At 41.1% G+C, this 16,137-nt stretch overlaps 1 protein-coding gene across 1 annotated transcript in view; it reads left to right on the top strand.

Moving 5' to 3' along the window:
• Window positions 1–15,814, top strand: part of LOC106813556 (ferrochelatase, mitochondrial-like) — a 17,885-nt gene extending 2,071 nt beyond the window's left edge. The window contains 6 exon segments of the mRNA XM_014817724.1: window positions 6,061–6,133; window positions 6,444–6,612; window positions 6,804–6,902; window positions 13,542–13,736; window positions 14,257–14,316; window positions 14,816–15,814. Of these exon segments, the coding sequence (XP_014673210.1) occupies window positions 6,061–6,133; window positions 6,444–6,612; window positions 6,804–6,902; window positions 13,542–13,736; window positions 14,257–14,316; window positions 14,816–14,962 (743 nt within the window). The 3' untranslated portion in view covers window positions 14,963–15,814.
• The last annotated feature ends 323 nt before the right edge of the window (window positions 15,815–16,137 follow it).

Raw genomic sequence — 16,137 nt, 5'->3', positions numbered from 1 at the left:
GACGCATACACGCGCAGCACGCATCTGCACACACACACATACAACACAACACAACACACACACCACACACAACCACACACACAACACACAGCAGCACGACGACAGCGACCGGCACGACGCACGCACGGGGGCAGACACACACACACACACACACACATCGCGTATATATCCATTTTGCCAAAAGTAAGAGGCGTTAATTGTTTTCGAAGCTCGCTTATGCGGACTCAGTTTATATGACACCATAATAATGTTAATATAACCATCTTATAGAATGGAATATTATTCTACATTTATACATATATAATAGTATCTAGGAGTGAATAAAAAGAAACGTTGGTTTTATTCACTCGCATGATTTATCTAATTAATCCTATATAGACTTTTTTGTAGACCATAATTCACTTTACATAATGTGCATGCAGGATTGGCGATGCACGATACAGGCCTATTTCTACGATTGACTTGAGCACGAACTGTGGGTCTAATGTTGAGCTAACATTTATTGGCGTGCGAGCAAGGTCAATGGGCCAGCATTGGCGACCGCTAGAAAAATAGTTGAGCCAACATTTGTGCTTACCACGATCGGCACGTTGAGCAAAACACTGTTGGCCAACGTGGCGCTGAGCCAAAGCCGTAGAGGCCACTGTTTTGGTGTATCTTTACGCTGAGCCCAAATTGTTAGCGCGCTACAAATATAATTCAGCGGGGCAATATTATTACAGCCACATTGGCCAACGGTTGCACTGTATCAAGAGTCATAATAGAAAGTATGATTATGTTCTATTATGGAACTGATGCTGGTTGGATCACTGAGCAAAGCAACTGGTCTGGTTGTTGCTCGGCAAGTAATTGAATATAAATAATTGGTTGCGACGCCATCATTTCTAAATTAAGGCAAACTTTTAGAAGTAGATAGCCAGGCAGGAGTTAATCAAGGCAGATGTTCTGAATACGCGTAGTCATCGAAAATCATGCGCTATATGGCTTGAGTCGTGCCAATACAAATACAGATAGCACGTGCATATTTTAGATATCTGACACATGGTATTAGTCCACAGATTTGTCATGGTCTAATGTGATCGCATACACTCACATGACAGAAAAATGTCGTAGTAAATACATATAGACATAATTAAACGATTTTATCCATATATGTAATAATGGCGCATCCAGCAGCGGAATGCAAGATCTTGTCGGCTAATACTCGGAGTTAGATGAATCGGACACCGGAGTTGTCTATTATTACTCGCTGGTACATATATAAATACAAATGAATAATTCACTATATACACCGATAGGTAGCGCGTTTGCAATATGCGGCCGTCGCGGCGGCGCCGGCGAACGCCGTTGGAGTGTCAGATAGATCGCCGAGCAGCACGTCAGAAACCTAGTTAAGTTTCTTACTTTCTAGGTTAGTGCTCGAGGTTTGGGCTCAAATATTATTTAAATCGTAATTACCAATATACAGGTAAAATGATAGTAAAAACGTAACGAATCGATCGAATGCGAATTAGAACTGTTTATTTATCCCAAAATATTCCTATAAAAAATCTGATATAAACCGGTAACTACTATTAGTATTACTTTAGTATTACTAACTAAGAACTAGGACTAGGTCTATAGAGTATAGGCTATAGACCGAAGGTCCGATAGACCGAATATTGCAAAGGTTAGGGTTGAGGGTGAGGGCATATATATTGGTTTATGTGGCATCATATGATTTATAAGTGTCATGTGGATGTGCGCATATTCCGTTGGAATACGGCATCTAACGTGGAAGTCGATGCGTAGCTGGAGCTAGCGAGATTCCGGACGTGAGCGCACTGCGTATGCGAGATATAACTTCGTTAAGTCGGGCCCTTCGGTTATTCGGACTTCGTCTATAGGACTGTAACAGGAGCCGACATAAACACAATCAGGGACGCTGAGAGCGGTCGATGTCCCCCCAGGACTGCCAGGAACGTACCTCGGTACAGGAACGTAAGGCTACGCTAAATTTAACGTATTTAAAGTGTGATATACGAAATAAAATATTAAATAGTACCCTACCCTGGTAACTATTATATGCCGGACCGTACTGGGCCTACACTACACTAACCGAGGGCTCGTAGAGCGAGTCGCTACGCCTACATCCCTAACCTAACCGCTAACTAACCCTAAACTTAACCCTAACCGCTAACCTAAACATATCAATAGTTAAAAGGTAGTGTATACGCGGAACCGTCACCAGGACGTTTTCCGGCAGTACCACTAGTGACATAGACCTATGAGGCTTCTAATGACGTAACTTCAGGTTCTCACTTCTCACTCACTACTCGTAAGAAGCGGTGACACATGAACGACGGTGGATCTGTCACCGCACACATTAGCAATGAACGTTCAAGAATGAGAATTTGGTAAATAACAAGGAGATGTATAGTTATACACGTTGTATTGGTTTAATATACTCTCTGCGACGACAATTACATAAATGCTGTTCAATCGCTCCTCTGCAATACAGATTATCACGTCTGTCTCACGCGCATGCGTGCACGCACGCGCCAAGCAAACAACAAAAATATATAGGTGCGCTATTGCAACGCGCTACGAAGCGGGCGCGGTTCGTGGCGGTAAACTTAGTGCTGTGCAGATAAACATTTGAAGGATATTACAGAATTACTTCCTAATGTATGGCAAAAGAGGAGTAGAAAAAACTGAAGACTTTGGAGTAACTATATTAGGTGTTTAATTTACCGGTACTTGTTAGCTCAGCTGACGAAGTCACGATGCAGCTTGTTATTCGATGATAAGCGCACAAGTCTTCAACCGCCGCGACGTACGGTCTGATATTCGGAACCGGTCGGGGGGGCGGGGTGATTCGAAAAAAGTACTCGTGGTGTCGAATTGGAGATCAAGGGTCAAAAGTTCAGAAGATGTGTCAATGGGAGGGGACTTATTTTCCGCTAACTTAAGTATATAGGAACTCGAAATGCGCCACAAATCTCAACGGCTCGACCCATCCGCTTATATTTGATGTATATATTGATGGGGGAGGAACCCATGCACCGAGCAGCCGAAGAATTGAAGGTCACAGGTCAAAGGGCAGGGGGGAAAGTCAATATCAGACATTTCTGAGGAAATGGTCTAACGGCCCGACTGCAAAACTTTTTTGCTTTCAGGCGACTACCGAGTTTTATACTCCTATCGAAAGACCGTTAGAAATCTCTTCCGCTGACGTGCGAAGGATGTAAGGTCTGACCCTCAAGAGGGAGGTTAACATGGAGTTTGTTGACTGGTTAACAAAGGACTGAACTGCTTTTGCTACTTAGAGCACTCTGACCCGCCCCTCGCCCACCCTCCCCTCACCTCCCCCACCATTCCCGCCACACCACCCCTGCGCATTGCACTCGACGCATATCCATGATAGTTAATATAGCGAAGTCATTAAGTTACCAGCTATATCTTTATTACTGCTACTACTGTATAGCAAAGCTATCAATGCGCGGTGGCGGGAGAGGCCACGTTTGATTCAGTGCTGGTGAGTTTTTGAGAAGAATACCCGTACAGTACACATCAGTTTGAGGGCTGTGCTCTGCGCATTGTTATTTTTTATTGAAACGTTCCAAATCGCTGTGGCTGCTGGGCCTGTGGTCTGGCTGTGTGTGTGTCGAGCCAGTTCTGAACACACATATATACCCATTACAGACGAACAAAATTGATCTCTACTATTTGATAACCAAACTCTAGTGCCTTTCTTCACAGACAGATCAAATGGTCTGTCTTGCACATATAAGCCAATAGATCGGTATATACAAGGCTATTGCATCACCTGCTGGCAGGTTCACTTCACAGGTGCAGGCTGTTGAAGGACTCACAATGTAGCAAGGACATGAGTTAAGAGTACGAGCCAAGCGTTTGACGATTCCAGGTAATAAAACTGATGTGTTTTTAACGTGAAGCTCATTATTCAGGACACGAAATTCAGATTTTACAGCATTTTTTCACCAGCCCTACTTATGTAAAGTAATAGTCATGTTCGATGCTTGATTCTTGATTTCAAATTTGTAAAATGGAGGATAATATAAGGTGACGCTATGGCAACTGATATCCATTCAGATAAAACAAGTGAATGTTAGGCTATTTTGCTAAGAATAAACAATGTTGGATATCGCGATAACATGGCTGAAACCACGCGCTGCGGAGGCCGGTGTTTTGCCAATGTTCACGTCTCAAATAATTTTGCGTGCATATGCCGGTGGCGCGGCGGCTAATTTCGCGCCTGTATATATATAGGGCTGTAACGATACACAAGCTCCGATTCGATCCGTTTCTCGATATGTAGCCTCCGATGTTCGATTCCTTCGCATATCGATTCCAAAATATTGAAATGTTATCTTGTATTTTTATTTTTTATTATTTGCAATAATAAATTATTAGAAATTGCAATGATAACTAAATGGTGAATAGACTAGAGAGCTAGAGGGTATATATATTAATATACACTGCACAGTCGCTGAGTAATATTGGTGAGTACACCAGAGATATAAATCACCAATTACTCACCAGTGATTTATATGCTCTGGTAACACTCACAGTATATAGGTAGTGCCGCCATCTATTGGAAATACGGGAAAAAATATCCAGATGAGACGGGATACTAGAGAAGCGTTGCCGAAAGGGGTGTTAATCCGAAGTGCTGCGCGGATCTTGCGCGCAGTTCCGCGGCAAGGCGACGCGGGCTGGGAACGTCCTACGACAGTATGCAGCGCGTGGAGCTATGGATCGTGCGCGAATGCATAGGCCAGCGCACGAATCCATAGCTGCCAGCGAACAGTCGCAATTTTAGTGGGGACACAGAGGGCAGACATTTGGAACGTGAACAGTGTTCACTTGTATAAAAACATGTAACGAGTAATCTGTTCGTAACGAGCTGTGTCACGGCGAATCACAGAAAGACTGTCGCGAAATTCTGACATTCGCGACCTACACGCTCCCCGAGACAGTAAGCACTACAGCAAGCTAGAGAAGTAACAGCTTATTGAGCCAGCTTTTTACGGCTGAGTGAATGTGAATTGGTAATAGAATTTTTGTGTACACAGGCAAAAGTCAAGACTGCATAATGCTGCTAAACATGGAGGGCGGCGCGCCAATAAGCCTGGATAGCCGAACGCGTACAGCACGGGCGTCACGGCTGAAATGTCGTTGGATCGAATCCATTTTTATTATTTACCTGTTTTCTGTATTTTTCTATCCATTTAGTTTATCCATTTAACTATTTTTTTCCAATTAACGCAAATATTTACATAATTTATTTACAACAATTTAATAACAACAAATTTTTTTTACAACAATTATTTATTTATATTTATTTTTAATAGGGTTAGGGTTAGGGTTAGGGTTAGGGTTAGGGTCACAATGCATCATAAAACAGGAGTTTTAGGCATGCGATTTGTATCAACCAATGGGATTTGGGAGGTATGCAGAATGCAGAAGGTTGCTGAAATGATATGTATGCCTAACAAAGGTGTCACTACACACGACTTAAATGTTACGTTTATAACCGTAGCAACAGACCTCAGATGAGCCCAGACGCTCTGCGGCTCTTGTCTGTAGTAGACTTAGAGAGTGTGATGTGTAAGTGACAATTATAAGGCCTTTCTCTGAAACGTTCTAATCTTAAATAATATTTGAATGGAATGTTTTCTTGCAGAGTATAGTCCTGTCCAGTTTGACTCATAAAGGCAGTTTACATGCATATGGCCTAGTGGCTCGTGAAAAATTGGTCATTTAATTTCAAAACTCAATCAATTTGTCTATCTAGTGCAGAATTTGCTTCTAGTTCTAGTTGTATATATTGAGCTGGGATGGGTGGGAAAGATGACTGTGTGTGTTTTAGTGTTTTTTTTTATGCTTGCTGGTGTTATATAAAATTATGGTCGGTGTAGTATTTCATAGCAGTTATACTCGGGTGTGTTTAAAACTTCATCTCATGTTTTAGATTTTAGCATGAATGTATCCTATATTTTATCCATGCATTAGTTTCTTATATATTAAAAGCATTTACCTTCTTTGCTTTTTTAGCACCACACAAGTTTTATGTTGGTTTTAGATATGTCAGCCCATTAACAGAAGATGCAATAGAGCAAATGGAAAGGTACATTGCATACAAATGTGCTAATTATATATTATTTGCATACAAAGTCAGCTTAGCTATACTTCAGTCAAGGCTTTGTTTATGCTAAGCAATGCTGGTGTGTAGCGTGAAAAATGTGTAAAACATTGATGGCTTATCCATTTTACTGTAGACTTGTACAAATAGTCAATCAATCTGTGCCCTTTCTTGCAAAATGTGCCATAAAAATTTAGAATGATTTGTATTGTGCTCCACACATTTCCATCTTGCCTTTTGTTGGGCTGTGTATTTGTCTTTTTTGTAATGATTTTCTAATGATTTTCGTTGGCAGTGATATGGTGGAACATGCTATTGCCTTTACCCAGTATCCACAATACAGCTGTTCCACAACTGGTAGCAGTCTTAACACCATCTATAGGCACTATAGGAACCGAGCTGATCCATCGCGCTTGACGTGGAGTGTCATTGATCGATGGCCTACCTTTCCTGGCCTTGTAGAGGTATGTCATGGTACTTTTTACGTTCCAGATAAGAGTCATATTCTTGCTGAACTTTATGATGAAGCTCATTGTGCGCCTATTGCCTATGTGTCATGAATAACCGATTGAGTCTATAGTCAGGTTCAATTGTTGATGTGCTTCTCAAACATTACTTGATTTCACATGCCTGGAATGTCATTCTGATTTTGTAGGCAGTGTCTGATTCCATCAAAAAAGAACTGCTGAAGTTTCCGGCTGATATCAGAGATGATGTAGTGATTATATTCTCTGCACATTCTCTCCCAATGTCAGTAAGTGTACGATAATATCAGGATTGAATAATAACTAGAAAGAACCCTACACGCCTCCCCGAGACAGTGAGCACTACAGCAAGCTAGAGAAGTAACAGCTTATTGAGCCAGCTTTTTACGGCTGAGTGAATGTTGAATTGGTAAATAGAATTTTGTGTACCAGGCCAAAAGTCAAGACTGGCATAATGCTGCTAAACATGGGAGGGCCGAGCGATTTGGATGGTGTGCAAGACTTTCTACACCGACTCTTCAGTGATAAGGATCTCATACCGCTCCCCTTTCAGAGGTATGCACACAACAGTAGCCAAAAGAGATTATGAAACGCATAGAATTATCTGATACCACTGCCCTTCCAAATGTGCTTAAAGAACAGAATACAGGATATACAGCCTGATAAAGAGACATACTCTCAAAGGCTCTATTTTTCTATAAAATGTACACATATATTTTCTTGCTTATTCTCAATGTTACAGTAAGCTTGCTCCTTGGATTGCGAGAAGACGCACACCAAAAATTCAGCAATACTACAGAGAAATCGGGGGTGGGTCCCCTATTAAATACTGGACAGACATTCAGGGTCAGGGTTTGGTTGACAAACTGGATACAATGTGTCCCGAGACAGGTACGTTTCTCATGTGTTTTTTCCAGCAGCTTTTGTTTTATGTATTGATCATTCGAGTGAGAGCTTGCACATTCATGCGAGAGCTAACCATAGGATCATGCGTCCCGCAGTTCTAAAACGATTAAATATGCTAATGAATATTGGCTATCAGTCCATAAATGTTTGGTTAGAATGTTTTCAGACAGAAGTGGCTTAGGACTTTAAATGCCTTGCTAACAGTGAACAGTTTTGCAGATTCTCAACTGTCAGGTAACTTTTGGCAAAATCACCCTAATTTACCTAAACTACTTCTCGCATTCCAGTGTATCTCGTTGAGGTATCAGAGTACATTAATTTATTAGCTCATCTGACGAAGTCAGATGCAGCTTGTAGAATCGCATGATTGTCTGTGCGTCCGTCCGTCCGTCAACAGTTGGGCACAAATCTTAACCGCTTGACATACGGTCACGATATTCGGGACGTTGGGGGGGCGATCATGAAAATGACTCAGGATGACAAATTTGGGGATCAAGGGTCAAAGGTCAAGATGTGTAAACGGAGGGGGAATATTTCCCCCTTAACTTAAGGTATAGGAGAAAATACGGAATTGCGGCACAAATCTGAACGGCTCGACCTATGCTCTTAATATTCGGTGTATAGTGTGATGGGCAGGAAATCCATCACCAGTGCGAAATTGGAGGTCAAAGGGCAGTGGGGGAAAGGTCAGATATCAGACATTTTCTTAGGACATGGTCTAATGGACAGAGTGAACAACTTTTTTGTTTCAGCGCTGACCTACCATTTTTATCACTTTATTGAAATGACCATGAAACGTGCTTTCCACTGACGTGCGAATAGTAAGTGTCTGATAACATTTTGACCTTCAGGAGGAGGGTTAAACATGGATTCCTGAACTGCCTTTGTCTCGAAAGCTCGCTTTATGCACTCAGTTTATATGACACCATAATAATGTAAATAAAAACACCATATTATAAATGTAGAATATTATTCTACATTTATACATATATATATATATCTAGGAGTGAATAAAAACAAACGTTGGTTTTATTCACTTCTGCATGATTTATCCTAATTAATCCTATATGAATTTATTTTAGAACCATAATTTCACTTTTACATAATGTGCATGCAAGGATTGGCGATGCACGTACGTAGGCCTATTTCGTACGATTTACGTTGAGCACGAAACTGTTGGGTCAATGTTGAGCTAACATTTACTTGGCGTGCCGAGCAAAATGGTCAATGGGCCAGCATTGGCACACCTAGCAAAAAAATCAGTTGAGCCAACATTTGCTTACCCACGATTGGCACGTTGAGCAAAACACTCGTTGGGCCAACGTTGGGCGCTGAGCCAAAAGCCGTAGAGCCACTGTTGGTGATCTACGTTGAGCCAAATTGTTAGCGCGCTTAGCAAATTAATATCAGCGGGGCCAATATATTAGCAGCCAACATTGGCCCAACGGTTGCATGCTATCAAGAGTCCATAATAGAAAAGTATGGACTCTTTCTATTATGGACTCTTGATGCTGTTGGTACTCACTAGCAAAGCAACTGTCTGTGTTGTTGCTCAGGCAAAATAATATAAATATTAGGTTGCGACGAATCATTTCTAAATTAAGGCAAACTTAGAAAGTAGATATGCAGCACGGAAGTTAATAATGCAGATTCTTAGCATTACGCGGTAGTCATAGAAATACATGCCCTATAGTGCTTGAGTCGTTGCCATAGAAATACATATAGGCCTACGTGCATGATTTGAATTCTACACATGTATGTAGTCCACACATTTGTCATGTGCTAATGGATTGATACCACTCACATGACAGAAAAATTCGTAGTAATAACATATACGACATAATTAAACCGATTTTATCATATATATTAATATGGGTCACGCGCGGATGCAAGATCTTTGCTAATACCAGGAGTTAATAATAGACAAATTGTCTATTATTAACTCCTGCTAATACTAATACAAATGAATAATTCACATTAACACCGATAGGTAGCGCGTTTGCAACTATTGCGGCCGGTCGGCGGCCGGCGCCGGCGAACGCCGTCGAGTGTCAGCATAGATCGCCAGCAGAACGTCAGAAACCCTAGTTTAGTTTCTACTTTTTAGGTTAGTGCTGAAGTTTGGGCTCAAAATATTTATTTATAATCGTAAATTACACAATATACAGGTAAAATGATATAAAAACGTAACGAATGCGAATTTAGACTGTTTATGTTATCCCAAAATATTTCCTATAAAAAATCTTGGCCCAATGCCAATGGTAGTACTACTACTACTACTACTACTACTAGTACTACTAGTACTAGTATTAGTATTACTACTAGTGCTAGTAGTAGCAGGAGTAAGATAAAATAGGATATCCTATATTATCTTACTCCTGGTAGTAGTAGTACTAACTAAGAACTAGGACTGGGACTAGACCGAAGGTCCGATAGACCGAATATTGCAAAGGGTTAGGGTTAGGGCATATATATGGTTTATAGTGGCATCATATGATTTATAGTGGCATCGGTGGATGTGCGGCATATTCACGTTCGAATACGGCATCAGTACGTGGATGTCCGGATGCGTAGCCTGGAAGCTAGGCGACCGATTCCGGACGTGTAGCCACTGCGTATTCGAATAAACTTCGGTCTATCGGGCCTTCGGTCTATCGGACCTTGGGTCTATAGGACTGTAACCAGGAGTCGGACATCACAACACAAGTCAAGTGACGCTGAGAGGGTCTATGTCCCCCAGGGTACTGCAGGAACGTACCCTCGGTACGGAACGTAGGACTACACTAAATTACGTATTTAAAGTGTACATATACAAATAAACATATTAAATAGTACCTACCCTGGTACTATTTAATATGCCGGACCGTACCTGGCCTACTACACTAACGAGTCTAGGGAGTCGCCTACGCCTACTCCCTAACCCTAACCCTAACCCTAACCCTAACCCTAACCCTAACCCTAACCCTAACCCTAACCATATATCAAATAGTTACCAAGGTACGTTCCGGTATACCGGACCGTACCCAGGGTACGTTCCGGCAGTACCCTAGGTGACATAGACCCTATGAGCTCAAGTGACGTACCTTCAGGTTCTCACTTCTCAATCTCACTACGCCGTAAGAAGCGTGTACACATGTAACAGACGTAGGATCTGGTCCACAGGCACACATGTACATGGAACGTTTCAAGAATGAAATTATGGTAAATAAACAGGAGATGTATATATTACTAAAGTCTGTAATTGTTTATATACTCTCTAGCGACGAGCAATTTTACATAAATGCTGTTCAATCGCTCCTCTGCAATACAGACTATCACGCTCACTGTCTCACCGCATGCGTGCACGCACGCCGCCAAGCACAAACAACAAAAATATATAGTGCGCTATATGCACGCGCACACAGCGGCGCGCGTGTGCGTGCGGTAAACTTGTGTGTTGCAGATGAGCATTTGAAGGATATTTACAGGAAATTATTACTAAATGATGGGCAAAAGAGAGTAGAAAAACATGAAGACTTTGGAGGTAAATATATTTATTATGTTACCGCAGTTTTCTTTTATTCATAATCTTATTCAACGAGTATGCGTGATCACGTTTTACTAAGCAAACAGTGAAAACATTACATTGATAATTTCACATTAAAAAAACAATGACTATTTTTAATATTCCGTAATATCGTAAATATTGAATTGCTAATATATTGGTCAACTTACAGCTACTACCATCAAGATGAGAAAAACTATGTAAGTCTTCATCATTTAGGGTCGTTAACGGGTTTGGCGATTCTAAAAAACGAAAAGATGTGATATTAAAATATCTTGTTGCTGCTTTGTAGGACTATAATTAGGAAAGCGCTAGCCTTTTGGCGCAACCACCGACAAAAATAAAAACTTATATTCTCCTCAGCCGCTTTAGATTTTTGCAGCATGCTAGTTTCATCGAGCATTTTGCAAGCTTCCCATAGAGCAGCTCTACGCTCGTAGCCTTTCGCTCGTCATCGGAGCGACACTCATATAGCGGTCACAGTCTCTACTTCTTTACTCGTCATATGACGGTCTTCTATATACGGCTTGACTTCAGCCTGTATCAAATCATCTGTTCGCTTGCCCCATTTATATCTACAGCTTTTTATACGTCGGCAGACTGTCTTCGTCGGCTGTCGTGGTTCCGATACCTAATATAGCGGCTCTCGCTATTAATAAATTATATAATCTGTTATTATATCATCTGTTCATTTTATAATCTGTTTATTATATGATCTGTTGCGCAGTGAAGCGCTACAAGAGTAGAGCTAACTGCAAAGTCGAAGGTGGTCATAAGCGCCGGCCTTCTACATTACATGCGACTGCAAGTACTATATACCACATCGTTAATACGCGTAATGGACAATTAATCCTTTACCTGACGCTGAAGCTGCAGATGAATTGTCAGTACATTCGACGCTCTCGTATTTAATATGTTTGAGCAACTTCAATGACGCCGATTTATACCACCATTTCACCGCACCCGTCTCGCACCGCCCGTCTTCGTTTTATTTTCGTGCCTTAACCGGTCTTCTTATAGCATGTCCAGAGCGTATGAATAGGCTTTATAAGTGCAATCAATCATTTTGATGTGCGTGTGCGTCATACCTGCTACAAGAAGTATTAGAAACTATCGCCCTTCAAAAATACACGATCTGACATCGAATCGTATAACAATTAATAAAAAGTCAAGTGCTGCAAACTTTTCATCCGAAATCATGGGCATGTGGGCATGTGGGAAGCCGTGACTTGAATGTGTCACTATTTACAATAACATTCGCGTTGTTGTGCAATGCATGTACAAACCACCGTTCGCGCCCTCCTTACTGTCATGTATTAAAACATAGACAGGAGTAGTACTTTATACGCATTCACCATACAACACTGAGACGTGGCTACTGGTATGAGAATCAATTTTCTTCTCAATTTTTTTTCATACTAACATTCCAGCGCACTGAGCTCCACTATATTCGGTAGCCGGGGAGTGGGTGAGGCATGTGTGTGCAGCCTCGCCTATGCTACTGAACCATTAGGTGCAACCTATGGTCAGGACATTAGCCTGCTAGCTCGATCACAAGTTTTTGGAACTATAGTGAAAAAAGCAGAAAATAAAGAAGAAAAAAGAGTATAGAAAAGCAGAAGATGATGGACTGGAAAACACGCATAGACGTGCAGTCAACTGTGCAGTGCAGGCTCACATGATAAGTCAGCAGCGATCACGTGACACACCCACAAAACACTCCCACACAGCCCCTGATTGCTAAGTTGTGTTAGAGTTCAATAATTAATGATTCTTGTGTTATTTCTACCGCACCCTACGCAATGTATTCATCCCCAACTTTCTAGGCAATACAGCCCTGCTTACCTGCTACCCTTATCTCTCTATGCTTACTTCCTAACCTAGGCCACTAATCCATTTACTGCAGTATCAGATTGTTTGTACATATATTTTTGTTGCCTAATATACAAACTAATACAATATATGCATACATTGTTAAAATTAAAACTTTTTAGTGAAATTTAATTTTTAGTCACAATTCATGTGAGTGGGGAATTGATCCATCCTTATTCTCTTGATATATAAAGACTTGATGAGGATTCTGGTCTTGCAAGAGCAAACATAATGAGCTAGGTATATATATATATACCAATATATATATATATATATATATTGTTGACATATGTAACCAATCTAATTTGAAATGCAGGTCGGTGCACATATTGGTGGAAAGAATGTTGTGGGAGTGTTCTATGACATGTTAGCCTTACTATCTACATTTGGTGTTATGCAAGGAGTACGGTAACTATCAGAACGGTCGAGAAAACATGAAAACGGTTGGTAAGAACATGAGAAATGCTCGCGAGATAAAAACGTATAAACGATATAACGATATAAACGTATAACGAAAACCTGCGAAATAAAAAACGAGTCCCCAAGTGTAGTCACATGATTCATGTGTCTTTATTACCGATGGCAGCTACTAACAGAGAAACATATTTCTGCACAGGTTGGTCCGTCCCCGTGGCTGGTTCCATCGACGACTGATGTCATGAAGGGTCTTGTTAAGCAGGGTAGGCGCGACCAGCTGCTGGTGCCGATCGCCTTTACATCAGACCACATCGAAACTCTGCACGAGCTGGACATTGAGTATGCTGTCGACTACGCTGCGGAGGTAGGTCACAGGTTGAATATGTTCTAGAGAAAGCAAGTGGCAGAATGTTGAGAGCACCGCAGTTAGTTAGAGAGGTTAGAGAGCCACCGAGGCAAACATTCTCTTCAAAGTAGGGGCACCGAGGCAAGCCATTAAGACGGTGTCAAACCAGACAAGTCTTTGCTGTCACGCTGTGGTGGTGGTAAACGTGTGGTCATGCCTTAATGATGGATTATTGTCTGCGATATGTGTAAAATAGCACCTGAGAATAGGCCCTATGTTATAGCATCTATTGTGTAATTATTATCTTGAGACTATTTTTGACACGTGCAATATATTTGTTGACAAGTACAAATGACCTGGAATTAACCTTGTATGCATGCTTACTGAAATAGGTTTTCGATTGCATTCGATATAAGGTATATTCTAAATGTCTTGCGTGTCTTTTTTGTACACTGTGTTTGTCCATTACAGAGACAGCTGGTTAATGTGAGCAGAGGAAGTCCGTATAGCCACAGGGTTGTTTTTTTTTAATTTGCAGATTGGAGCTAGAGAGGTGAGACGTGCTGAAGCTCTAAATGACAGCCCTATATTCATTCAGGTAATGGACACATTAATCTTCAAAAACATGGCCAAACCAACCTCACCATAGTGACTAGTTCTAGTGGCAAATCCTAACAAGTGATTTGCAGTATGGAAAGCAGTGCATCAGATTTTGGTTGATTGCTCTGCCAAAATTCATTAGCAGATTCTGGAATTGAGCATTGTTTAGTTTATTTTCTGCTTAATGTTTGTAAAGCGCATCTTTGAATTTTCTAGGAAGTATCTTTTTTCATTTTGTGAATTCCTAAAGGTTTTTTTTACTCAATCAGTCAATGTACTTGAGGTGATTATGTGCGCTCGTGTGCGTGTGGGTGCATGCGTGCTTGCATGTGTGTGTTTGTGTGTATGTGTGCGTGCGTGCGTGCGTGCGTGCGTGCGTGCGTGCGTGCGTGCGTGTTCCTGTGCTTCAGCATCTGCGTGTCCGTATATAAACCTGTAATAACTAAAACATGATTCATTGTTGCATAAATTCTTCTGGATGTGCTTCAATGTTTCAGGCACTTGCTGACATCTGCAAGACCCACTTGATGTCAGACAAGCTCAGCTCCCCACAACTGATGTTGCGATGCCCTGGCTGCAGAAACAAGGACTGTGGAGGGATGAGGCAGTTCTTCAAGAACCAATGGCACAATTTATTAGATTAGTGTGTTGCTCCTATAGTAATGGAACATACATTACTCGCGTACTGTGGGTTCTCTTTCAGATGTTTGCGAATCTGTGAGAACGTCTGATCTGGACGAAATGGTAGTGTTGATCGAGCTTGTAGTCCACTGATCTCTAGCAAGGAGTTGGGTCAAAGAAAAGTGTTTTAAGATAGCCAGGAATTTACACAGCATAGCGCCGATAAATATTTTATTTTATATATGGGGTAGATGTATCTGGGTGTCTTCTCTTTGCAGCAAATGGAGAATGAGGTGGTTCGTTGAGTGCTGGTGTCTTTAATTCACCTAAATTAACTTCAGAGAGCTATTTGAGTACATACGATCTGTCAAAATATCCGTCCATGCAAACATGATTAGGAAATCATTGTTTTTTGTGGTCAATGTTGCAAACGAAAATAAGCGAATGATAATGTTGAAACCTTTTCTCATTGTTGACGATTTCATGGAAAATCTTTACAATGGTGGTATAGTATGGAATCGTAGGGCAGTAATAGGGTGGCGTTATTCTTTTTCGTTATTACTAAATACGTGTATATATGTGTACGCTCTCATGTTTCATTTAATGTTGTCACAAACACTATGCTAATTATTTCAGGAGGACTCAAATTTAAATTTATAATGGTAATCTTATGACCTGATTATATAATACTCACCACTCAGGTACATGCATAACGCCGGTATATTAATAATATATTATGGTCATTGTAATTTGGTTATGAGATCGTTGACTTGATTATATCTACTGGTGTATGGAATCATAAGATCAAGGTTAAAAACTTACTGTAATACGGCTTAAAGTAGCTTATTAAATCACCATGAGTTTCTATTCTTGAATTTTTCATTTTGTATTGTGTTTTTCAAATGACATAAAGCACAAAGCATTTTCACGCACGCACACACTACTGCTACTACTACTGCTAGCTACTTGTTAGTAGTTGCTACTACTACGTTTTTACCTTTGTTGTAGTTGATCAGGGTCGACACGTCGGGTCTTGTTATTGGATTGCCAGGCACGTTCCGTTGTGACCAACCACAGCAGTGACAGAAACAGCAACACGGAATAATGCAAAACTTGGCTAGATAGCCTTTTACTACACGCATCAGCCAATTGTCCAGACACCCCCCCCCAGGTTCGGACCCCCACCCCTGGTCGCGCA

The sequence above is a fragment of the Priapulus caudatus genome, unplaced genomic scaffold (assembly GCF_000485595.1).
Source record: "Priapulus caudatus unplaced genomic scaffold, Priapulus_caudatus-5.0.1 Scaffold791, whole genome shotgun sequence".
Lineage (NCBI taxonomy): Eukaryota > Metazoa > Priapulida > Priapulimorpha > Priapulimorphida > Priapulidae > Priapulus > Priapulus caudatus.
The sequence above is the reverse complement of the archived record's forward strand: the minus strand, read 5'-3'. Positions and strand labels throughout refer to the sequence as shown.